Genomic DNA, 27,696 nt, shown 5'->3' with positions numbered 1-27,696 from the left:
AACTACAGTTGCGGAAATCGTATACAACTATCATGTAGTTCAACATTCACAGAGCTATATCATCACAATGTTCGTCGAATCTTTCCCATTATATTAAACGACTCCAATATAAGTTCAAATCTTACTTGTGGTAGAACAAAAATGAGCAATGCTATTATAAGTGTTTTAGTACTTGAATCCTAGAGGTCAATTCTAGACGATTTGAAAGATGGGCATCCATACTCGATAGTGAAAAATCTAACGATGTAGCTAACCACATAATAGTAAATATAGCTGATTCAGAGTTATCAATGATTTGCATGTCAGCTTTCTGCACTGATAATGCCTCTTTAAATTTTAACAAAAACCAAAGTGTATTTACCGAATTGAGGCAGCACAATAATGAATTAATACCAATTGGCTGTATATGCCATATACTACATAATTCTTGCAAGTAGTCAATGAATGTACTATCTGTAGACGTCGAAATAATTGTGATGAAATATTTTAACGAATTTAGTTCATCAACTAAAAGAGTTAATGAATTAAGAGTTGTTGTGGTCTGACGAGTTGTTGCGATATGTACCTATCAGGTGGTTATCATTAATACCTGCCATCGATAGAATTTAAAAATTTTACAAACCCTTAAAAAAATACATCTTAAATAAAGATTTTAAAAGTTGTCCAAAAATTTTAAAAAATTTTTTGGGGTATAAAATGGCAAAAGCATATTTGGGATTAGTTTCACATGTAGGAAATCTACTTCATGCAGTTAATATTCAGTTGCAATCAGAATATTCTTTATTAATAAAGATTCACAAAATCATGCTACAGCTCTGTTCATCTCTACAGTTAAAAATTGATAATAAATTTTATCTATTGCTAAAAATATTATATTAAAATGTTCAAATAATACTCTAATTAATACATTTTTTAAATGAAGCAGATATTTTATTAAGACAATTTTAGAATATTTACAATCAAAATTTGATTTTAATAACTCTATTTATAAATGTATAAATTTTATGACCTTTAAAGAAACCATCAATTGATGGTAAAAATACCGAAAGACATTGATGTCTTGTTTGAGGAGATTGTAATTCTCTCTATTTTTTATGATTCGACAGAATACTTAAAGTTAGTACCTCATTCTAATGTCTCATCCGAGCTCATTTTTAGCCTGATGAGGACTGCCTGGAAAAAGGAGAGAAATTGGATTTCTTTAACAACATTAGAGGCCGAGCTAATGGTTAAACAAATTTATAATATGTCATGATAGAAATTTTATAAATATCTCAATAACGACGGTAAACGTTTAGTTCTATTATTTAAATCTCAAATAAAATATAATTAACATTATAACTATTTAATTTTCCATATTTTTTTTATATTTTATAAAATCGTATTTATACATTCGCATAAAATAAATATATTTTTTACATCGTAAATCAAAAATAGAGAGCATTACAATCTCCTCAAACAAGACATCAATGTCTATCGGTATTTTTAAAATATTTGAACATTTTAATTAGTGTTGTTAAACGGCTCATTTTGAGCCGATTTTAAAAAACGGCTAACTCAATATTTTATTAGGAAAATTTTTATGCAAACTTTAAGATTTTGCTCATAAGTGGCACAAAGGTTTGAACATCTATTAACGAAATCTCGAGGCTTAGACAGTATTTTTCAGGCTAAAATATTGAGTTAGCCATTTTTAATTAACGGCTCAAATCGAACCGTTTAACAACACTAATTTTAATATAGTTTTAGCAATGGCGTCATAAAATTTATTGTCAATTTTTAATAACATGAACACATCTGCAGCATAATTTTATGAATCTTTGTTAAGATTTTTCTGATTGCAACTGCACATTAACAGCATGTAGTAGATTTCCTACATGTGAAATCATTCCTAAATATACCTCTGCCATTCATTATTTAAAAAAAATTTCAAAATGTTAGGACAGCTTTTATAATCTATATTTAAGAAATATTTTTTTAATGGTTTATAAAATTTTATAATTCTATCGATGGCGGGTTAGGAACAAATCGCAACCAACATTGTGCTGACTTAATTCTATAAGCTCTGTTTTTTTCTAAATTCACCGAGGCATTATCAGATCAGAAAGCTGACATGCAATTTATTGATAATCCTGAGTCTGCTATATTTACCATTATATGGTTAACTATGTCTTTGGATTTTTCACTATTCGAGGGGAAAAAATTTAATAGTTTAATTGTAATGTCCCAAATTTTGTTGAAATAGCGGAGGATCAAGGGAAATATCCCTTATTAGATGCAACTGTTAGAATTGCATATGTTGCCCATCTTTCAAATATTCAAGAATCCTTCTGGATTCAGGTTCTAAAACATTGATCATATCCTTGCTCATTTTTGTTCTAAAAGTTTTCATTTATCTTGGAGTCGTTAAATATTATAGAGATAGATTCTACCTACATATTAAGTAATGATAAGTAGATCTGTGAATGTTGTAATACAAGATAAGTAATTATAATTGCCGCAACTGTAGTTGCATCTGTATTATTTCTTATTTATGGAGAATATTTTTTTTTTGCAATGAATGTAGATACACTCCCCTGCACTGATTATAATAATGTGATTGAACTATATTAAATAAAATAATTATCATTGAAATGAGTACAATATTATCTCATTATGTATTTAAACTTGATATAATTAAGCGCCTATCCCTATAATGTTATACACACACACGGTAGATTTCCAATTGCGTTCTTGCGGGATTTCGCATAAAATATTGTAAAATTAAAATCGTTTATTTTTTTATAAAATTTTATCTTTATTTACATTCTTTTATATTTAAAAAAGATAGTTGGTTTTTTTTTATAAATTAATATATTTTAATAAATCAATATATTTTAATAAATCATGATGTTATTTTATTTTGAAAAATATTTACCGACTTTGCATTTATAAATTATAAAAAATAATAGGCAGATAATTAAGTCAATTGGCCCGCAAAAAATTTTTTTTTAGCAATTTTTATATTTCTACCGCAATTTTCATATTTTTCCCGCAAAATACTAAATTTCTCCCGTGATTTGGAAATTTTAACCTGGCAACTCTGCTCCTTATACATAATTCGAATGTAGATTTGAATACAAAAATGTTCAAACCGTGATTTAAAGGTTCGACACGAACCGATATATTTATTTTTTACGAACCGAACTTGAACCTCGAACCGTTATTTTTATCCGAACCTGAACCTGAATCGAACCGATATTTGTTTCGGTTTGGATCTCTGCAGATGATTCTTTTTAACATTCATGTTTAAAAGATTTACATATCACAGAATATAACTTTATTTCTTCGTTGGAATCTTGTATCAATTTCCTTATTTTTATCGATCATATTTTAAATATATTGACAGCCAAAATTAGCTGGAAAATATTTAAGATAGATTAAAAATAGCGACACCCAAACGAAATTAGTAAAGAATATATTTTATGATAGAATATCATTACCAATTTTATGTATTCTATATTTAGAATCTTTAACACTCATGGTAATAAAGAAGAAGGTAGTGAAAATGAAATTATGGAAATAAGTTCCCCTGAATCAAATTTCAATCTTAATTTTTTAAAAATAATTCAATTAAAAATAGACAATGTACCGGCTGAATGTCAAATTTACAAACAAAAAAATGATAAAAACTATAAATTTTGTTAAACATAAATTCTATTATTTATATGATATTGTATGTTATTATATATTATATATTTTTTTAAATTAGAGATGGCATTTATACCCAATATAAGTTGTATATAAAAGAGCAGATAAGAAGACCAGCAAACTCCACCACCATAAAATTATGATTCAACTCAACCTAGTATAAGTTTCATTTAATGCTATTATAAAATAAACCCAATAGTTACACAAAATAAAATTGATAAGTTGATATATGCATTTATTGTCGAGAGTTTACACTCTTTGAGTCTTGTTGAAAAGCCTGAATTTATTACAATGATGGAAAGTTATTTAATATATATATATATAAATATTGATATGATATTCTTAATAATGTTGAATCATTTAAGATTTCAAGGAGGTCTTTGCGAGAATAATGTAGAAAATTTTTGAGAATCAAATAGATACTTTAAAAGTATTTTGAAGGCTAAGTCATATATCGGCACCATGGCAGATTTATGGTCTACATAAACCCGTAGTTTTATGGGAATAACAGCTCACTGAGTAATATATTATATTTTATTATTTTTAAAGATTGCACGCAAATAAAAACCTTGGCATATAGATAAATGCTTGGAATCTATTCATTTGATAAAATTGCAATTATTGGTAGAAGTGGAATTTCAGATAAACTAATTGCCACTGTTATGGATAATACATCCAATATGTCAAGTCATCTACTGAATATGGTATAAAATTAAATGATCTTGACGATGATTTTGAAGATTAGGATGACCTATTAGAATTTAATGAAATTAGGTGTGCCTACCACATTTGGTCATTATGCCATCAAAGATAGTCCAATATCATGCTCTAGGAATTTCACTATAAAGTAATAGGAAAATGTACAAAATTATGGAATGCATGTGGAAGGCTTAAATATTCCGAAAATATAAGGGAGATAACGAATGGTAATCAGCTGAAAGTTCCACGCATTACCAGTTGAAGTCGCCTATATTATAGTATGACTTCATTTCTTTTAAAATATAAATCACATTTAAATTTATTATGTGAAACAATTGATTGTCCCATTTTAAAGAAGCGTATATTGTTTATATTGAGGTGGTTTTAAATCCTGTAGCACTTGTATTAGACAAATTACAAAGGCAGAGTAGTTCATTTTATGGAGAATCAGTGCCCATACTATTGGGGGTTAAAAGGGACTTAGGTAAACTTAAAAATTCAGGTTTGCAAGATTGTCTACCTTTATTAAAAGCTGTCCAAGATGCTATGGGAAAAAGATTTGGAAAATTTTTTCCTATGATGAATATAATGATGCTTTTTAAGCATCATTGTCACAACAATATTTTAAGAACTTGATTGAGTCGGATGATAAAAAAAATATTATTACAAGGCTACCCTGACGAATACTTTTTGTAAGTCGATTTATAGAGTACCACTATAAATTTTTTAACTTAAATAATATTTTTATTATTAACCATTCTAAAATTCAAATAATTATCTATATCAGGTCGAATCAACGAAACATATCGTGAAACACTTGTTAGTTAAACACTTATTGCGAATGTCGTTTATCGCTAAGTAATTTTAGAGCCAAGGCAATATCACGAACTCGTTAAACTTATTTCTGCAAACACTTTTGAGCGAATATATTATCGCGTAATTGATTTTTTAATTGCTATTAAAAATCGAATAATGCGCAACGTTATAGTTTTCTTGATGAATTAAAAATAGGCAATAATCACTGGCCCAACCCAGATATCATTTATTTTTACTAGTAGGGATCAATTAACTAATGAATCCATTAATTATTTTATCCTTAGAATCCTGGTTAATAGTGCGCATTCTTATAAAATGAAACTTCAAAGAAGTTATGTAAAAATTAAAAGCATGATTGAATCCTATCTTTTAACCTATTTTTATAAGATATTATTTATAAAATTAAATATTTTAAAATAAAATATGCACCTTTAGTAATTGTCACGATATTACTTTTGCGATATTTTTCGCGAAATAGTTTTGGTTATATTGTAGCAAATTTTTTGCGATACTGACCTCGCTATAAAATTTTCGCAATTATTAGATCGCATTAAAAGTTTCGCTATTATATATTCTCTCAAAAATGTTTGCGATATGGGTTTCACATAAAAAATTTGCAATATCTTCGCATAATAGTATTCGCGAATGGGGATTCGCGATAAATGTTTCACTATAAAATCCATTCTAGGTCAAAGTTTCGATGAATTGACATGGTAAATATCATTTCGAAAATGTTCCAATTATATTTTATCTGCAGTAATACAAACTATTTATTGTTACAGCATAGCATATCATATAAATCATGTTATAATTGCAAATATAATGAATATTACCTTTTTACAGAGCATTACAATAAATTTGAAGTGATTATAATGCACAATAAAATGAATTATAATATTGCACAATATAATGAATATTGGTAAAAAAAAAATATTAGAGGGGAGACTTGGGTAAGGTAGGGTTTAATAAACCACTTAATCTCATTTTAAAATTAAATAACCAGAAGTAAAAATTTATCCTAATATAGTTTTTATTAGTTTACATCTATAGACAAAATATTTTGAATTAAAAATTTTATTTAAAAAATAAAATTTTGATGAAATTTTCAAAAAATTTTTACATGATAAAATTTTTATTTAAATATATATAATCATTTATATGTAAATTAAATTTTATAGCAAAGTTTTAACACTCTTCTAGAATTTGGATAAAGTTTTATGAGTATTTATTATCTAGATATTTCAATCATGATTTGTCAATTTTGAGCTAGCAAGGCTTGCTAAACCATACACGTCAACTATGGCAGTTAATAATGAAAAAAATTTCAAAATCTTGAAAAGACAATTTCATGACTGTTATGATTGATATTTAGGATTTATAGGATCATAATCTCCTTAAGATCCTTATATTTTTATGTCCAAAATGTTTATTAAATTAACCAAAATTTTTCAATTTTTATATATAATTAGCTTCAATTTATAAGTATTATGATATTTTGAACAATATAACAATAAAATTATTCTATACGTATCATTATTAATAAATAAAAATGCATTTCAATTTATTATTGCCTAAAAAAACCATTGATTTAGGAAAGTTAGCCCCTTGAATGGTTTGCCTCACCCCGCTATTGGGGCTTGTTGGAAAAAATTTACACTTTTGCAAAAAATCAAATTTAAAAAAATGATTATATTCTTAAATTTTTCACCTTAAAAATCGGTTCGAATAACCCCAGTCTCCCCTATATTTATATAATTATTATTCTTTAATAATATAATATTTAATTCATGTCCATTTGACCAATTAATTAAATTTGCAAAACGGAATAATCTTTTTACATGAGGATAGTAAAATAGAATTATATTTAAAATCTTTACGCTTATTTTTAAATAATTTAATACCACTAACTAGTGTTGTTAAACAGCTCATTTGAAATACAGGTATTCTCTTTACTGCCCAACCCTGATTATCAGATGCTTTCTGTATTAAACATTTTGATACTTATCAAGTATTCGCTTTACTGCCCAACCCTAATTACCAGATGCTTTCTATGTTGAGCAATATGATACTTTTTTTTGCCTTATATATACGAATATTACATAATCTCACTAAACTTCTACCAATTATTTAAAATTGATATTTAGTGTATTTTCAAGCTTAAGTGATATGATTGTGGCCCGTGTGTATGATCAAAATTTTTTAACGACATTAGCTAAAAATGCATCAGTTCCTGTTATTAATGCTTTATCCGATCATTCTCATCCTCTTCAAATATTAGCCGATTTTTTGACTTTACAAGTAATTGATTAGAAAAAATTTAAATAATTATTTACACTCTAATAGATTAGCCCTCTATTGCATCGCGTAAACTTGAGGCAACGTCTAAAATATTTTACTATAAATATTGTTATAAATGATATTAATCCAACGCGCATTATAATTTTAAGTAACATATATTTTGTAATAGTAATCATGAACATAGCATTATTTTTAATTCTTTTTATAAAATGGTTACCTTGGAAATTTAAATTCGTTATAAATCATTCAAATTTTAGTTGAATTCTATAAATATTTGAAAACTAGTAAAAATAACATCATTTATACAATTATTATATTTTTATAAATGTTTAAATTATAACATATTCTTTATTTCTAATAATATGGTTAGTTAATTTAAGTTAACATTGTGTATTTAGAGGATTTTTGTTATTATGAAATATTTATTGAAAATTTTATCAAATAAAATTTTATAATACCGGTAGAAAGTGAGGATTCTCATTTGAGTGAATCGTCTGATGAAGAATATGACATTGGTCAATTTAGCATTTCTTAAGTTTTAATAATTTTTTTTAGAGGTAATTGAATCAAATGATTCGGATATTGAAAGCATTGACTCAAGCCAACCAGATTAAGGATAGCCAGGACGACGAAATATATGGAAATCTTCCTTAACTAATGTCTCAGATTGGAAAGGCTGTTTACCCTTGGCCAATAAAGTTGAAAGTCCGATATATTACTTCAGAATTTTACTGGGAAATTTACTTCCACTAACAGTATTACAATCTAAACTTTATGCAATCCAAAAAGATCCTATTAGGCCCCTTTATTTACTGGATGAATTAGAACAATTCATAGGAATTCTCTATATGAGCATTATAAATCTGCCAAGAATTCGTTTATGTGCAGTTTCCGAATATGGCTAATATTATGTCATAAAAGGGTGAGAGTTCATAAAATTATGCTTCACCTAAATGATAACACAAAAGCTGGGGACCTAGGACATGATGTTCTTCATAAATTACGACCTATGCTAACGATCACAACAGTTATTTTAAAATAAATTATACTAAAAGAAAATCTATCTGTCGATGAGCAAGTTGTACCTTTCAAAGGGCAAAGTAATATGAAACAATACAACGTCCAAATCCTAAAAAGTGGGGGTTAAAATTTTTTTTATTATATGGAAATAATGGTATTTTTATCATTATGAAATGTATATGGATAAGATCTCTAAACCGAACAATCGGGGCTTGTGGGAATTCTGTTCTACGCATGGTTGTCGTAGCCCATTTGCAACAAAATTTTAAGTTATGTTTTGACAATTGGTTCTCAAGCAAAAACTTACTAGCTATATTAGCGCATAGGGAGATACAATGTGTATCAACGATTAGGGCTAATCGCCTCAAAAATTGTGTTTTGCCGACAGATCAAGAATTTTTAAAAAAGGGAAGAGGAATTTTTGTTGAAAAAAACGGTGATCAATGGAGTCGGTTTATCTGTTATCAAATGGTTTGACAATCGTTCCCTTTATCTAATGAGCAGCTTTATAGGGGCCCACCCAATATCTGACGTGAAACGATTCTATCGAAAAAAGGTAAGTATTAACGTGAAGTGTCCAGCTATTGTTAAAAATTACAAAAAAACATGGGCGAAGTGGATCTTATAGATTCCCTACTAGCGCTATATAGAATTCATATCAGGTCCCGAAAATAGTATCTAGCATTTCATATATTTGATCTGATGCCTGCTAATGAATGGCTATTATATCAGAAGGATTTTAACCTGTTACAAATTCTAAGGAGGGAGCAGGAATCGCTCTTATATTGTAAAATAAGTCGCAGATGTCTCATGTAAAGGAAATAAAAGTACCAATTCAAATTCGAGTAATAGACGGATATTGGCGCAATCCGAGTATAAAAAAAATGTAAAAGAGGTTCAGCGCAGCGGTAACCAAATCCGGAAAGACCAATTTGCACATTGGCCGAGGTATAATGGCAAAAAGATCAGGTGCAAATTACCAGGATTTAAGGGTAATACGAAAGTAGCATGCGACAAATGCGGGGTATCATTATTTTTTACAAAAACTGATTTTTTGCCCTTGTATATCATTTTTATACAATCTGTTATGTATTCTAGTTAACATATTCCAAAATATTCAAAAGATTCGGGAGAAAAATTTGTTACCTTCTTTAGATATATATGAGAGTTAAAAATGAGTATTTATTATAAAATTTTCGCTTTAATTAGTTTAGCGTGCAATAGAGGGTTACGAAAGAAAGTATATTTAGATTAAAATATTTTCAGAAATAAATTTTATTAATTTAATAGATTAGCGAAGGTTATTAAGTGTAATAGATTGTTATATGGCCTCCAGGTCTAAAACTTGATTTCGGCCTAGAGATGGTTTTAAAATTAAAATGATATCAACCCAAGTAGGAACTAAATATTTTAACAAAGGGGCTTTATTTAAAAAAAATATTAAATTATTATTTGGAAAATCATATATGCCATTAAATATTCATTTGCATCTCATATTTTCAATTTTCCTTTTATACAGCCAAAATTATTTAAAATGATGAAATTTTAAAAATCAGGACCTGGCCATAAAATAATATAGATGTTTAAAATTCTGACCTCACCCCCGGGCGTAAAAGTTATATATTAAAAAAGTTTTATTCTAGAAAATAAATAACCATTATTGCTAGGGGATATTAAATATCGATAATTTAAATTAGAAGGATATTAGGTTATATTATAATAATTTGAATATTATTAAATTTGAGTTGTTAATCCTTATACTTACAAATTGAAGCCTTTTCCTTTTGAGTTGTATTTCGAGTAATGTATGTTTATAGTGGTGTGGAAATATGTAAATTGATAATCTTAACAGAGGGTTTTAAAGAAAAAACCGTTTACTCTATCTCTTAATCTGTAAGCACTATATTGGACTTTCATTTAAACTAAAATAATTTCAATTTAAATTGAACTATAAGTCGTATATGATTTGAACTATAAGTCGTATATGATTTGATCTATCAAGATGAGCAAAAAAAGTATTTGGGCAGAAGTGGGATTCAAGAGGGTATTTTTTCTACTAAAACTTCCGCTCAAAATAGATTTGAAGACAAATATGCATACTTCTTCTATATGTAATCCTTTTTATTTATAAATATCTTAATTTTACATTTCCAGATAATATTCCTATAATCGGCTGGTTAACTCAAACCTGGAGATTAAGTTAAAAAAATGAATTAAATCTTGGCTAAGTTGTTTTAAAGTCTGCCTAGGGTTTTAATTTTTAGAATCCTACTCGAAATTAAGCTAAAAAATTTGATTAACATTGTAGCTAAGCGGTTTTGAGTCGACTCGAATTATAATTGAATACAAAAATAAATGGGAAATAATTATTATAAAAAAATTCGCTATCAGGCGCTAAGAAGCAGCTAGTTAATATTAAAGATACCTGGTACTCCCCGTTCAATAGTTAAATAATAGAACTCTTATTGTAAAAGCTTTAAACATACCATCCAATCTATTAATCTTCAATCATATTTACTAATTACACTACAATTACACTGAAGTTGAAGCAAAGCCATAAAATAAATGTTTATAAGTACTAGTGTTATTAAATGGCTCGATTTAGCCGATTTTAAATTAATATTTTAACCAACTTAATATTACGTAAATCTCGAGATTTCATGAATACATGTCCAAACCTTTCTTTCATCTATGAACAAAATCTTCAGGTTTGTGTAATATTTTTTGGCTAAAACTTTGAGTTAGTGTTTTTATAAATCGAGCTGTTTAGCAAACTAATAAGTACAAATATTGAAACAACCAATTCTCACATACTAGTAATTTATTATATAAGTAGGGAGACCGGGGTTGGTGGGACATTTTCCTTTCAAACCTTAATAATTTTATTAATCGACTAATCTGAACAAGTAAAACATCTTCTGAATCCCATAAGTATAGGCTATTTGAAATAATTAATATTTAGATAATTGGATTTCAAAAATTTTTTTTTGTACTAACCATGACAGACTCTGTGTACTTTGTGACACTCATGAAATAGAGGTTTAAATAAATTTAAAATCAGTATTCCAGTAAGACTAGAAACTATAACACATTTGATTTTATTGATAATATTGTAATTCATAACTAATAAATATAAAAAAAATTAGCAAAATTTATTTTGTTAAAAAAAAATTTGGAAAATAAATTTTTAAACATAAACAAAGTGAAAGATAAGTATTTAATTATATTTATTGCACAAAAAAAATCATCAAATTTGGCACAACTTTCTTGTGCCCATCCAATACAACCCATGAATTGGTAGCTTTCATAATTATTTTTATATTTTTTGTGACATATATGCAAATATTTTCATTTATTTTTTTAATAATTTTAGTTAATCTGGACTTCTTTTCATTTCCTGTGTTATTACCCAGAGGTTTTATAAGTTTTTATAAGATTTTGTCTTTATTTTTAATTATAGGATTTCTTACAGGGTAAAGATGAAAATATTTTAGATTTTTTCCTTCTTTTGTTGTCTATATTTCTCACAAGTTCAGGAAGTGTATATATATTCTCATATCAAATAAATTATCTTCTTTATATTGACTTATATCTTTATAATTTGAGAAGTTCTCTTATGCCTCTGAGGGCGGTAAGGTATTATTTTCTAAATTTGCAGGGTTCGAAATATTTAATGGTTCAGGTGTTGATTTTTCTAATGTTGTTTGACTATTGTCTTTAAAAACTACGTGTGAATTATCCATTATCAGAATTATTATATGCCCATTACTTCAAATGATTTATAATGTTTTTAATAGTTATGGTAAGTGGTATTATATTTTTTACTACTTTTGGAATGTCATAAATATTAAATAATTTATTTAAATTGCTGCGCATCTAGTAGCCGACGTAGTTATAATATTTTTTTATGGCCCAAAAATGCATCTGCCAAGGGCTTGCATTTTATAAGACGTATGTGGAGCAGAGACCTTCATGGGCCTTAATTTTTTGACCAAGCCCGGCTCAGACCCGCAGTAAAAAATTTTTTTAGGCCCAAGCCTGGCTCGGCTCATATCTAATGTTGAAAAAAATTCCCAAATATTAATAAATGATATAAACATTTTAATTTATATTTTCAAATATCATTTAAAAATAATATATTATCAAGAATTTCATTGTTTAAATTTGTCCTTCTCTCTTCGATAACTCTTCCAATAGTGCAGAAATTTCGTTTACTCGAAGCATTTAATGCTGGAATTGCATGAATTTTTTTGGCTAATCGTGATGATTTTGGCAAAATTTTTTCATGCTTCTTCCACCAATCTAGGATGATCATCATAATTAATATCCTCTTCCTTAAGCTTAATATCCAAATATAAATTATCCTCATCAGCATCAGTCTCATTATTAAGCATTGTATCATCCTCCCATGAAGACATATCCATTAATGAGGATGAAGCTAAACATATTATATTGCTAAAAAGATTCATAAAAAATAAATTATTGGTAGCTCTGGTAGTACTCTTCGAAGTAGGGGCTGCACTTCATCCAGATCTGAAGATGTACCTAAAAATATTATATAGATGAAAACATTTATAAAAAATATGTTACTTATAACTTTGGTATCATTCCTTAAAGTAGGGTCAAATACTTCATCCAGATCATATATAGGAATAGGTTGATACTCCGAATAATATTTCGTTATCGCTCTAACAGAATTTTTTACATCTAATGCTTTTTCCAAAGTAAGCATTCTTAATTGGCGGAATTTTGGGCTTAAAAATGTTGCGATTTTGAGGAGAATATTTAATTGAAATTTTGATATTAAAAATTCCTTAGCTCTTAATTTCAATTTTATTGTTATTTTGATGTGCATAACATAAAATATTACACACTGGTAAATTTGCTAATTTTTTATAGATTAATAAAACTTTAAATAATGTGGGCTTTGTATCCCCATCAAGCTCTTTGGTTGAACTGATTATAAGGAGTCAACATTTCTATTAATGTTTTCAATGCGCTTTTATCAATAACATTTAGCATGTATTCCATATATCTTTTCTGTTAAGAATCTAAAATATCCTCATATTGTTCATATATGCTTTTGAACATTTTTAATTTTGAATTCCATCTTGTTTCAACATCTTGGCAAAGTGACTTTGATAGATTCTTGTTATATCCACTTTGTTTAAAATATTTAGTTAGTGATTTGCATTGTAGAATGAGGTTATATAATAAGGATGTAGATTAGTGTTGCGTAATCGGCTAATTTTAGCCGAGATTTTAGGTAAAAAATCGGATAAGCCTAATTAGGTAAAGCCTAAAAATCGGCTAAACCTAATTAGGCTAAGCCTAAAAATTGGCTTAAATAAATTAGTCAAAAATTCTGCATCGATGCCTAGCATTAATTATTATTTATTTATTTTATTTTTTAATGTAAATATTTTATTATTATCAACAAATAAACATGGTATGATTTAATATTTTTTATTTATATTGTTTTATTTTGAAATGAAAATAAATTTATTTATTTGATGTTTTTTTTAATAAAAAAAATAATATGCTGCTATATTGTAAAAATGTAATATTCTTTTTAATATAATATATTAGTGATTTTCACAATCTTCTTTGTAAATACATCTTTTATTGAGGAATTATATTGTAAATTTTATTAGATAAATAAACAATCATTTAGGTGAAATCTTTTATATTTTTTTTAAAATTATCTATTTTTTATTAAATGAGGTGGATTTTATGAAACATTTTTGATGTTATTTTATATGATCTTTTTAAGGATAATATTTTAATGTGACAATTGTCATAATCGTTATTTTATAAATTTTTTGAATTTTTTTGAAGAAAGTATGTTAAAATAAGTATTAATAACATGTGTAAATAAAAATTTAGTGAAGATGTAAAAATGAAAAGTGACAATTGTCATAATCTTTATTTTTAAAGTTTTTTGAATTTTTTTGACGAAAATATATTGAAATAAGTATTAATAACATGTGTAAATATAAATTTAGAGAAGATGTACCATAGATAAGCGACAATTGTCATAATCATTATTTTTAAAGTTTTTTGAATTTTTTTGACGAAAATATGTTAAAATAAGTATTAATAACATGTGTAAATATAAATTTAGTGAAGATGTACCAATGAAAAGTGACAATTGTCATAATCGTTATTTTTAAAGTTTTTTGAATTTTTTTGACGAAAATAAAATAAGTATTAATAACATGTGTAAATATAAATTTAGTGAAGATGTACCAAAGAAAAGTGACAATTGTCATAATCGTTATTTTTAAAATTTTTTGGATTTTTTTGAAGAAAATATGTTAAAATAAGTATTAAAAACATGTTTAAATAAAAATTTAGTGAAGATGTACCATAGAAAAGTGACAATTGTCATAATCGTTATTTTATAAGTTTTTTGAATTTTTTGACGACAATATGTTAAAATAAATATTAATAACATGTGTAAATAAAATTTAGGGAAGATGTACCGTAGAAAAGTGACAATTGTTATAATCGTTATTTTTAGAGTTTTTTGAATTTTATTGACAAAAATATTTTAAAATAAGTATTGATAACATGTTTAATTAAAAATTTAGTGAAGATGTACTCTAGATAAGCGACAATTGTCATAATCGTTATTTTTAAAGTTTTTTGATTTTTGCTGACGAAAATAGTTAATTTGCATCCGATATTGATTTTAAAATAGAAAAAAATTTTACCCAAATTTTAAACAAGATTGTCTGATGAAAATTGGCAAAAAAATAATAATTTCTAACTTAGGATAAAATATTATGATATATATTTTGTATATTAATTTCTGACCCGATGAACGGATGTAATAAAATGCCAATTTGCTCCTGTTTTTGGGGAAGAATTACCATATATTTTTTCTATGGCACATACATAATCGTTAATTTTAAAGTTTTTTGAATTTTTTTGAAGAAAATATGTTAAAATAAGTATTGATAACATGTTTAAATAAAATTTAGTGAAGATGTACCATAGAAAATTGACATTGTCATAATGGTTATTTTTAAAGTTTTTTGAATTTTTTTGACGAAAATATGTTAAAATAAGTATTAATAACATGTGTAAATATAAATTTAGTGAAGATGTACCAATGAAAAGTGACAATTGTCATAATCGTTATTTTAAATTTTTTGAATTTTTTTGACGAAAATATGTTAAAATAAGTATTAATAACATGTGTAAATATAAATTTAGTGAAGATGTACCAAAGAAAAGTGACAATTGTCATAATCGTTATTTTTAAAGTTTTTTGAATTTTTTTGACGACAATATGTTAAAATAAGTATTATTAACATGTTTAAATAAAAATTTAGTGAAGATGTACCATAGAAAACTGACAATTGTCATAATCGCTATTTTTAAAGTTTTTTGAATTTTTTTGACCAAAATATGTTAAAATAAGTATTAATAACATGTGTAAATATAAATTTAGTGAAGATGTACCAATGAAAAGTGACATTTGTCATAATCGTTAATTTTAAAGTTTTTGAATTTTTTGAAGAAAATATGTTAAAATAAGTATTGATAACATGTTTAAATAAAATTTAGTGAAGATGTACCATAGAAAATTGACATTGTCATAATGGTTATTTTTAAAGTTTTTTGAATTTTTTTGACGAAAATATGTTAAAATAAGTATTAATAACATGTGTAAATATAAATTTAGTGAAGATGTACCAATGAAAAGTGACAATTGTCATAATCGTTATTTTAAATTTTTTGAATTTTTTTGACGAAAATATGTTAAAATAAGTATTAATAACATGTGTAAATATAAATTTAGTGAAGATGTACCAATGAAAAGTGACAATTGTCATAATCGTTATTTTTAAAGTTTTTTGAATTTTATTGACAAAGATATTTTAAAATAAGTATTGATAACATGTTTAAATAAAAATTTAGTGAAGATGTACTATAGAAAAGTGATAATTGTCATAATCGTTATTTTTAAAATTTCTTTGATGTAAATGAGTAAAAATATAGATTGTAAAATTAAAATTGCCTGAGTATATGCCATAGAAAAACATATGGTAATAATAGATTCTTCCCCAAAAACAGGAGCAAATTGGCATTTTATTACATTTGTTCATCGGGTCAGAAATCAATATGCAAAATTTATATCATAATATCTAATCCTAAGTTAGAAATTATTATTTTTTTACCAATTTTCACCAGACAATCTTGTTTAAAATTTGGGTAAACTTTTTTTTCTATTTTAAAATCAATATCGATGCAAGATAACTATTTTCGTCAAAAAAAATCAAAAAACTTTAAAAATAACGATTATGACAATTGTCGCTTATCTAGAGAACATCTTCACTAAATTTTTATTTAAACATGTTATCAATACTTATTTTAAAATATCTTTGTCAATAAAATTCAAAAAACTTTAAAAATAACGATTATGACAATTGTCACTTTTCATTGGTACATCTTCACTAAATTTATATTTACACATGTTATTAATACTTATTTTAACATATTTTCGTCAAAAAAATTCAAAAAATTTAAAATAACGATTATGACAATTGTCACTTTTTTATGGCACATCTTCACTAAATTTTAATTTAAACATGTTTTTAATATTTATTTTAACATATTTTCTTCAAAAAAATTCAAAAAACTTTAAAAATAATAATTATGACAAATGTCACTTTTCATTGGTACTTCTTCACTAAATTTATATTTACACATGTTATTAATACTTATTTTAACATATTTTCTTCAAAAAAATTCAAAAAACTTTAAAATTAACGATTATGACAAATGTCACTTTTCATTGGTACATCTTCACTAAATTTATATTTACACATGTTATTAATACTTATTTTAACATATTTTCGTCAAAAAAATTCAAAAAACTTTAAAAATAGCGATTATGACAATTGTCACTTTTCATTGGTACATCTTCACTAAATTTATATTTACACATGTTATTAATACTTATTTTAACATATTTTCGTCAAAAAAATTCAAAAAACTTTAAAAATAACGATTATGACAATTGTCACTTTTCTATGGTACATCTTCACTAAATTTATATTTACACATGTTATTAATACTTATTTTAACAAATTTTCGTCAAAAAAATTCAAAAAACTTTAAAATTAACCATTATGACAATTGTCACTTTTCATTGGTACATCTTCACTAAATTTATATTTACACATGTTATTAATACTTATTTTAACATATTTTCGTCAAAAAACTTTAAAAATAACGATTATGACAATTGTCACTTTTCTATGGTACATCTTCACTAAATTTATATTTACACATGTTATTAATACTTATTTTAACAAATTTTCGTCAAAAAAATTCAAAAACTTTAAAATTAACCATTATGACAATTGTCACTTTTCATTGGTACATCTTCACTAAATTTATATTTACACATGTTATTAATACTTATTTTAACATATTTTCGTCAAAAAAATTCAAAAAACTTTAAAAATAACCATTATGACAATGTCAATTTTCTATGGTACATCTTCACTAAATTTATATTTACACATGTTATTAATTCTTATTTTAACATATTTTCGTCAAAAAAATTCGAAAAACTTTAAAAATAACGATTATGACAATTGTCACTTTTCATTGGTACATCTTCACTAAATTTGTATTTACACATGTTATTAATACTTATTTTAACATACTTCCTTCAAAAAAATTCAAAAAACTTATAAAAGAACGATTATGACAATTGTCACATTAAAATATTATCCTTAAAAAGATCATATAAAATAACATCAAAAAAGTTTCATAAAATCCACCTTATTTAATAATAAATAGATAATTTTAAAAAAATGATAAAAGATTTCACCTAAAAGATTGTTTATTTATCTAATAAAATTTACAATATAATTCCTCAATAAAAGATGTATTTACAAAGAAGATTGTGAAAATCACTAATAAATTATATTATAAAGAATATTACATTTTTACAATATAGCAGCATATAATTTTTTTTATTAAAAAAACATCAAATAAATAAATTTATTTTCATTTCAAAATATAATAATATAAATAAAAAATATTAAATCATAACATGTTTATTTATTGATAATAATAAAATATTTACATTAAATATAAATAAAATAAATTATTTTACTAAAATAAATAAATAATAATTAATGCTAAGCATCGATGCAGAATTTTGACTAATTTATTTTAGCCAATTAGGCTTAGCCGATTTTTAGGCTTAGCCAATTTTTAGGCTTAGCCGATTTTTAGGCTTAGCCAATTTTTAGGCTTAGCCGATTTTTAGGCTTAGCCGATTTTTGAGGCTTAGCCTAACTAGGCTTAGCCGATTTTTCCACCTAAAATCTCGGCTAAGCGGTTTTTAGTCGGCTAAAATTAGCCGATTACGCAACACTAATGGCACATACTCAGGCAATTTTAATTTTACAATCTATATTTTTACCCATTTACATCAAAGAAATTTTAAAAATAACGATTGTGACAATTGTCACTTTTATATGGTTCATCTTCACTAAATTTTTATTTAATTATGTTATTATTACTCATTTTAACATATTTTCTTCAAAAATCTTTAAAAATTACGATTATGACAATTGTCACTTTTCATTGGTACATCTTCACTAAATTTATATTTACACATGTTATTAATACTTATTTTAACATATTTTCTTCAAAAAAATTCAAAAAACTTATAAAATAACGATTATGACAATTGTCACATTAAAATATTATCCTTAAAAAGATCATATTAAATCATCAAAAAAGTTTCATAAAATCCACCTCATTTAAATAAAAATAGATAATTTAAAAAAAATTATAAAAGATTGTTTATTTATCTAATAAAATTTACAATACAATTCCTCAATAAAAGATGTATTTACAAAGAAGATTGTGAAAATCACTAATAAATTATATTAAAAAGAATATTACATTTTTACAATATAGCAGCATATTATTTTTTTTATTAAATAAACATCAAATAAATAAATTTATTTTCATTTCAAAATAAAACAATATAAATAAAAAATATTAAATCATATCATGTTTATTTGTTGATAATAATAAAATATTTACATTAAATATAAATAAAATAAATTATTTTACTAAAATAAATAAATAATAATTAATGCGCATCGATGCAGAATTTTGACTAATTTAATTTTAGCCGATTTATATAGGCTTGGTTAGACGATTTTTAGGCTTAACCAAATTAGGCTTAACCTTAATAGGCTTAGCCTAATTAGGCTGAGGCGTAGTTTTTAGCCGATTACGCAACACTAGTTTAGATATTTGCATATATTTTAGAGAAAAGGTATTTCTTAAAATAATGTTAATGAGATTAGCTGAACAGTTTAATCGTTTATATGGTTCTTAAGCCTTTATCAAGTTGCTACCGATGAATGTGATTTTATAAAATGCATCAGGCATATCCAAGTTTTGTAAAATTAGAAACAAGTTCTTTGTGAATGTTTTCACTTGTTTTTTTATCTTCTAAAAAAAGTTAAATATATAAAACACGTTTTTTTAATTTCCATTTAATTATATAGTGAGTTAATGTTATATATGTGTGCTTAAAGTCATCTGTGTATAAATCAGTTGTTGCACCACAAAAAGAATTTATTAAACAATTTTGTACTTCTGGGAATATATTTTTGTGCAAATTTTGAGACATATCATTTATATGTCTTGATATAGTTATAGGACTTGGCAAAATATTTTCAACATCAATCAAACCCTTCTTTGAACCAACCAATAAAATATTATGCTAAATGATTAAAGCCTTTACCAGCTATATATTGAAATGGGCGAATATATACAGCACAAAATTTTACACATCTATTGATAACTTCCTTTTTTTCACTCGTATATGATGCTTTATCATTTAAATTGGATGAAAAAAAGATAATTTAATTTTAGGATTTGGTTTACATTTATGCCTTGATAAATGGGATGATCCTACTTTTTGTGAATATGAAAGTATGTCTTGGCATGTTTTACATTGAACATATCCAATTTTATTATTATGATTGTCTATTATTATACTAAAAGAATCCCAGACTTTGCTCTTCAATGAGTTGTTTTCAAATAATTTATATTATTGAGAATGTAATTTTTTAACTATTTCATTTTTATTCATTATATCTAAAAAAAATTGAAAATACTACAATTTATTACAGAGGAGAAAGTCATAAGTGTTGTAGTGAAATAATAAAAGAAGCCAGAATTATCAAAAAAATTGTACAGAATGCAGATTTATTTGGTGCAAATTTATTGGCCAGAAAAAAATCATGATGAATTTTAGCAATATGATGATGATAAAAAATCAAATTTATATATTCTAAATATTAGTTGTACTATTATATTAAAGGTCAAATCTGTTGGTCATTCAAAATAAATCTATTCATTCATTATCGTTACATAATTCCCACATATAAAAGAAAACACAAAAAATGAATTAATTCAGAGAAATGAGTGTTATGTTACATATTAACAGCTTTCTTAACATTCAATCTCATTCGTTTAATACACATAGGATATACATAGAAAGCCAATTGAATTTATAAATGATATAAAATCCTTATTTCAATTATTGTAATTATCATTACCTTAATCATTTTAAATATCATCTTTATAGCCTTATATTTAATTTCTAATTAATATTGGATTTGTCACACTAAAGAATTAACAGTATGATCCAGTTTTATAAGAATGAAATAAAAAGTGATTTTTAAATAAAAATATCATGGTATTTTATATAATTAAGTGTAGGAATTACCTATAATAGTCTTACACTTCAAATCAGTTATGTCAGGAATAAGTCCAATTTCCGATTTTAAAGAAAAAACAAAATTAAAACTCTACCAAGTTGTCTAGGAAATGGGATAAATGATTTGTTAAATTTGTCCAAATAAATTTCCTTAAAATAATCTAAATTTGATAAAAAAAATTTGGCGCAAGCATGGCCCAATTAAAAAATTTCCAAAAGCCCAGGCCGGGTATGGGCCTGCGGGCCGGTGTAGTATTGTAAAATCAATACCATCTAAAATATACCGTATTGATAATTTATGACCGAACCACAACTTTTACGAATAAAATCTAAAATTAATGAATGAAATTGGTACATTTAAATTTAATAAATTTATATTAAGCAATAACAGATAAATATCAAACAATAAAAGAATACTTAGCAATAGGGAATTATCCTTTACTGCTTAAATTGGTACATTTAAATTTATAATTATAAATTTATATCAAGCAATAACAGATAAACATCAAACAATAAAAGAATACTTAGTAACAGGGAAATATCCTTTACTGCTTAAATTGGTACATACATTTAAATTAATAACAGATAAATATCATGCAATATAAGAATATTTAGTAACAGGAAAATATCCTAAATATATATCAAGCAATAACAAATAAATATCAAAAATAACAGATAAATATCAAACAATAGAAGAATACTTAATAACAGGAAAATATCCTTTACTGCCTAAAATTTAAATAATATTTAATATAGGCATCTTCATATCATTATAATTGTATCATAATGTAATATACTCAATTTTTTGTGATAATTATGTTTCCTTGATATATTTTCTTTTTATAATATTTTTCTTGTATTTTTGAAATAAAATTATGTTTAATTTATATAGTATTAAGAAATCAGTCAGTTTAATATTATAGTAATAAAATAAAGTTTCAGTTTAAAAGAATAATTTAAAACATTAAGATTTTATTTTAAATTTTATTTTATAAATTTCTATATATAAATATTTTGTATGTCATAAATATAAGTGTTTTAATCAACTAAAAATATAATTGTATATGCATCTAAAAAATAAAATGACGATTTAATGAAGCCAACAGGAAATGATTAAAACACAATCAGAGTGATAGATATTGTTTACAAATAATGGGTTAATATAAAAATTACATAAGATATAAATGTAAAATAAATAAATTGAAATAATTATATAAAAGAATAAAAAATCAATTTATATTAAATAAATTTTTACAAATCAAAAATCGCCGCCAATATTTTTGAAGCGATGAAAAAATATAAATAATAAATATTTTACAATTTTAATGGCCGCCAATATATTTGAAACGATGAAGAAATATATAATGAAAAATATTTTACAATTTTAATGGCCGCCAATATATTTGAAACGATGAAAAAGCAGGGTTGGCAAGTCGGTCAATTGACTGGTCAAATTCAGTCAGTTGACCTGAGGAGTATTTGAACTGGTCAAATGCTCTAAAAAAATCTAAAGAAAAAAATTAAAAATATGTTTAAAATAGAAAAAACTATATAAATATATGTGATCACAATGTTGCTTATTTTTTGGGTTCCCAATATCAACATGAGCATCTCACCAGTAGTTAATTCAATGAAGTATATGATATAATTCAAGAATTAGCCATTTTAAAAGGTTGTAATGACCAAAATATTTTAAGTGATATAATTAATTTTAGAAGCAAAATCAGCATGTTTAATAACAAATTATGTGGAAAACAGTAATTTCTATAAAAAACAATCAATTCCGACCTCAAGTTAATAGATTGAACTTTGCCATCATGCCCATTAAGAGACTAACAACTCCTAGTTCTTCTTAAGAAATCGGTCGATTTTGGTTAAAATTCTTTTGAAAATTGAAATTGAAAGATCTCGACATCAGGAAAATTGATTAAAAAATATAAGAAAATGATAATATTGAATATAAGTCAGAACAAGACTCTGCCACAGAGGGCTAAACGTTAGTTATTGAATGACAATGAATTTAAAAAATTAATATTATAGATTCATTTTAATTGACTTAAAAAAACATATATACCGAAACTTATTTCACCGGTCAAATGCACAACCCTGTGAAAAAATATATAGTGAATAGATATGTTAATTTCAATGGGCGCCAATATATATGAGGCGATGAAAACATCTCTTAAAAATCAATACGGTATTGATTCTACAATACCAAAATATCACAAAGGTATTGAATCTACGATGAAAATATAAATACGGTATTGAAACTACAATGGGTATATATTTCACAATCCTACACCGGCCCGGCCCATGAAGGTCTCTTATGTGGAGGTAAGGATAGCAAGATAATGCCAGATTTTAAGCAAAAATCAATAGCACCAAGAGATTGGTGCGAACTATGATTGTCTAGAATCAATAACATAGGCTTTTCAAGAAGTGGCCTCACATCCGCAAAATGTTCTAAATAACCCATAAATTCCACTTCTTGCATTCAACCTGACCCATTTGAGAGCCTATGCAACCATTAGGTCCATCTCTTATAAAATGATCAATAAACTTTTTCCTTAGGAAAAGGAACATAGACGGGATGGTATTCCCTAGCGAGAACTATGGTTACTAGGGTTCCTCTTTCAGCAGGTCATAGCTGCAACTTGTGAAATCAATACCAATACCCATTGTAGTTTCAATATCGTATTTATATTATTGTAGATTCAATACCTTTGTGATATTGTGGTATTGTAGAATCAATACCGTATTGATTTTTAAGAGATGTTTTCATCCCTTCAAATATATTGGCGCCCATTGAAAGTAACATTTATTCACTATATATTTTTTCATCGTTTCAAATATATTGGCGGCCATTAAAATTGTAAAATATTTATTCATTATATATTTCTTCATCGTTTCAAATATATTGGCGGCCATTAAAATTGTAAAATATTTATTATTTATATTTTTCATCGCTTCAAAAATATTGGCGGCCATTTTTGATTTGTAAAAAATTTATTTAAAATATATTTAATAGTTTTAAATATATTTGATATAAAAATGATTTTCTATTCTTTTATATAATTATTTCAGGGAATTTATTTATTTTACATTGATATCCTGTGTAATTTTTATTTATTAACCCATTATTTGTAATAATTTTCTTCATATGGTTAAAATTATGTTTATTCTACTCCATCCTGCAGAAAATTTTAATTAAATACAATGTATATAAGTTTTCTTCATTTATAATCATATTATTGGGATCTCTAGCCTTAAAATTTTAATAGACAAAAGCTTAAGCTAATCATAGACAAAGGAGGGTTTCTATTACATAAAAGAATCTCAATCAATATCTATCACTCTGATTATGTCTTAATCATTTCCTGTTGGCTTCATAAAATCGTCATTTTATTTTTTAGATGCATATACAATTATATTTTTAGTTGATTAAAATTTAACACTTATATTTATGACATACAAAATTTTTTTATATAGAAACTTATAAATCTTTTAAACTGAAACTTTATTTTATTGCAATAATATTAAACTGACTGATTTCTTAATACTATATAAATTAAACATAATTTTATTTCATAAAAACAAGAAAAATATTATAAAAAGAAAATATATCAAGGAAACATAATTATCACAAAAAATTGAGTATATTTAGACATGTGCGCCGACAGCATTTTCGGCGGTGGCGTTTCTTTTTTTAAAATGATCGGCTGGCGGCGGCGAATCGATTTAGACGCCGCCACAAAAATCGGTGGCGGCGTCAAATATTTTTCTAACTTAAATTTTTTTAAGTAAAATTATAAATTCATTGGAAACACTTTTAAAATAAAATTTATACTTTATTATGTTTATAACTATAATTTAATGATTTTATTAAGTTATAATTATCATGAATAAATATTATTTTATTAAGATTTAAAGGACATAATAATGATCTTTTAGAGTTCAGAGTGAGCCCAGCTATAGAAAATACAATCTCGCTGGGTGTGCTTGTAGCTCGAACGCACAGGACCTTTCTAGCTAATATTGAATGTTTAGGAAGATCGAATGCTCTTCCAAAAATCTAAGACATCTTTTATCTCCAAACTATAAGGCGAAAATAATGAATAACACTCTTTTTCTAAACTAGTTAAATAGTGTTGTTGGTTCCAGGTTATTGTTTTGAATAGATGAATGCTTCGTAGCCAATGACTTAAGATAATCGAGTTTTGAAGCAACTTCCGTCGTTTTACATTCGTTTAATGCGTCCGTGTAAGACCGTAGAGAGGTAGCGTGTTGACATAAAAATTCAACCGGAGTAATATTTTTTTCCTTTAAATATTCATTTACTATGTTTATTGATTGAAAACGAGGATCCAAAAGTGCTCCTAACACCTAAGTAAAAAAAATAAAAGAAAGAATAATGTATAAAATATTATTTTAAAATACTACCTGAAGATCGGTTATTGGAAATCTATGATCAAATTTAGTAAGCATATATTGTTTAAGGGATGCTATGGGTGGACTATCATTTTCTTTTACAATTAAATGATTTTTATTTCACTACGAAATAATAAGGCTAAATTTATAGTAACTCCTTTTTGGACAGATAAAAATTCAACAGTTTGTTAGAAGGTTTTAAGAAAATTTAAAAGTTCATACACCAAGTCCCAATCGGTGTTAAATAATTTGAGATCCGGTTTCTCCATTCTATTTAATAGAATATTTATAGGATTTTTGTTATTGCCAGTCACACTTTCCAGCATTATTAAACTACTATGCCAACGTGTAGGCACATTTAATTTTAAGGTTTTATGTTTTTTCTCATATGATTTTTGATTTTCACTATCATCATCAAACCCCAAACGATCTTCATAAAAAGGATCATTATCATCCAAATCTAAAATATCCGATGTATATGATATCGATTCAAAACATTTTTTATTTTCTATATCGTTTATATTTTCAAAATCCTCTGTTTTGAATCTTAAGGCAACTAATTTTCAATTTTATTAACTTTTTTTATTCCATCGACTGTCACTAGATTATGTAATTCATGCCCCAAACATAAATGATAGTCATATTCTCCTAGACGAACACTTCTTTACATTGGGTCCTGCATCCGTAACCATTTGAATTTTCTTGGACCCTAAATCAAATTCATTTTCAACTTTTTCTATTTCGGAAAGAATAGTTTCAGCGGTATGTTTTTGGGTGACATGATGTGTCGCCGATAAATACAATATTAAAATTATTATCTATTTCGTGAAAAGTAAAGGTGATATAATTTCGCAGTCTATATTTGTCTGTCCACATATCAAAAGTTATAGCACAAAATTTAGGACCTACATTAATTTGTTGGCATATGTATGCTTTCATTGATAAATAAACATCATCTAATCCACTCCGGCTAAGTGTTGTTCTGTCAGGTAATTCTTTGGCATCTGAAATAATGCTATATTTCTACATAATAAAAAGTTAATAATAAAATATTATGCCATAAAAAATTCTAAATGTGGGATGTTATAAAATAATTAAATATCTTAACAAATAAAAATTAAGATTGCCCTATAAAAAATTATAATGATTTTACAAATAACCTTTAGAAAATCTTGCATTCCAGTATTATTTATAGAAGAGAATGGCATTAAATCCTTGCAACACATGAGAACATAATTCCTAACCAGAATCCATTTTTTATCTTTTATAGGGTCAGTTGTATCTTTTACAATGGGTTTGAAAAATAACTTTAAATTTTGTTTAGATATTTCTTCTTTACATGATAAATCATGTTTGTCAAGTAAATGTTTTATTATATTTGATGTGCTGATATTTTTTGAAAAAGATTTGATTGGATAACTAATTAAAAAATTTACTAATATTTATAAAATAATCAAAAAATTTACTCTGAAAATGAAGAATTATTTTCATCCTCACCATCTTTATCAAGTGCTATTTGCAAGCATATATTACAAAAGACTTTATCTATAGCAACACTGGTTCTCTTATTATTTGTGTCAGTTTTTAATATTAAGGATCCAAAATGTTTCCATGCAAAAGAAGGTTTTGCTTGCAAGGATATACTATATTTTGTTACAGGGTATTGCAATGCTGCATCCATTATAATTATTTTAGTCCTGGTATTTTTATATATGTTATAATGGCAACAAAATAAAAATCATTAAATAAAATTTCTATTATGATAAAAAATAAATTTTATATAACGAGTTGTAAATTATTTGAATCAAAATAAAAGAATAAAATATAGATTTACCTTTTCAAATTTAATGTCCTAATCTTATTTTATCTAGCACGTTGGTCACAAACCTGCCCAAAGTGAGCGAATAAGGATTGTATACAAATCAAATTTATAGCAAATAATATTTATTAATTTTAAAAAATAAAAT

The 27,696-nt window shown here is 25.4% G+C and overlaps 1 protein-coding gene across 2 annotated transcripts in view; it reads left to right on the top strand.

Annotated features, from left to right (window-relative positions):
* LOC135929093 (ornithine transcarbamylase, mitochondrial-like) overlaps positions 1 to 27,696 on the top strand; it is a 107,349-nt gene that overhangs the window by 7,820 nt on the left and 71,833 nt on the right. For both annotated transcript variants that reach the window (XM_065465594.1, XM_065465595.1), the window contains exon 5: positions 7,350 to 7,503. In XM_065465594.1, coding sequence (XP_065321666.1) covers positions 7,350 to 7,503 — 154 coding nt within the window. The remainder of the gene's footprint in view (positions 1 to 7,349; positions 7,504 to 27,696) is intronic.

This window comes from Gordionus sp. m RMFG-2023, chromosome 4 (assembly GCF_954871325.1).
Source record: "Gordionus sp. m RMFG-2023 chromosome 4, tfGorSpeb1-WG-v2, whole genome shotgun sequence".
Classification (NCBI taxonomy): domain Eukaryota; kingdom Metazoa; phylum Nematomorpha; class Gordioida; order Chordodea; family Parachordodidae; genus Gordionus; species Gordionus sp. m RMFG-2023.
The sequence above is the reverse complement of the archived record's forward strand: the minus strand, read 5'-3'. Positions and strand labels throughout refer to the sequence as shown.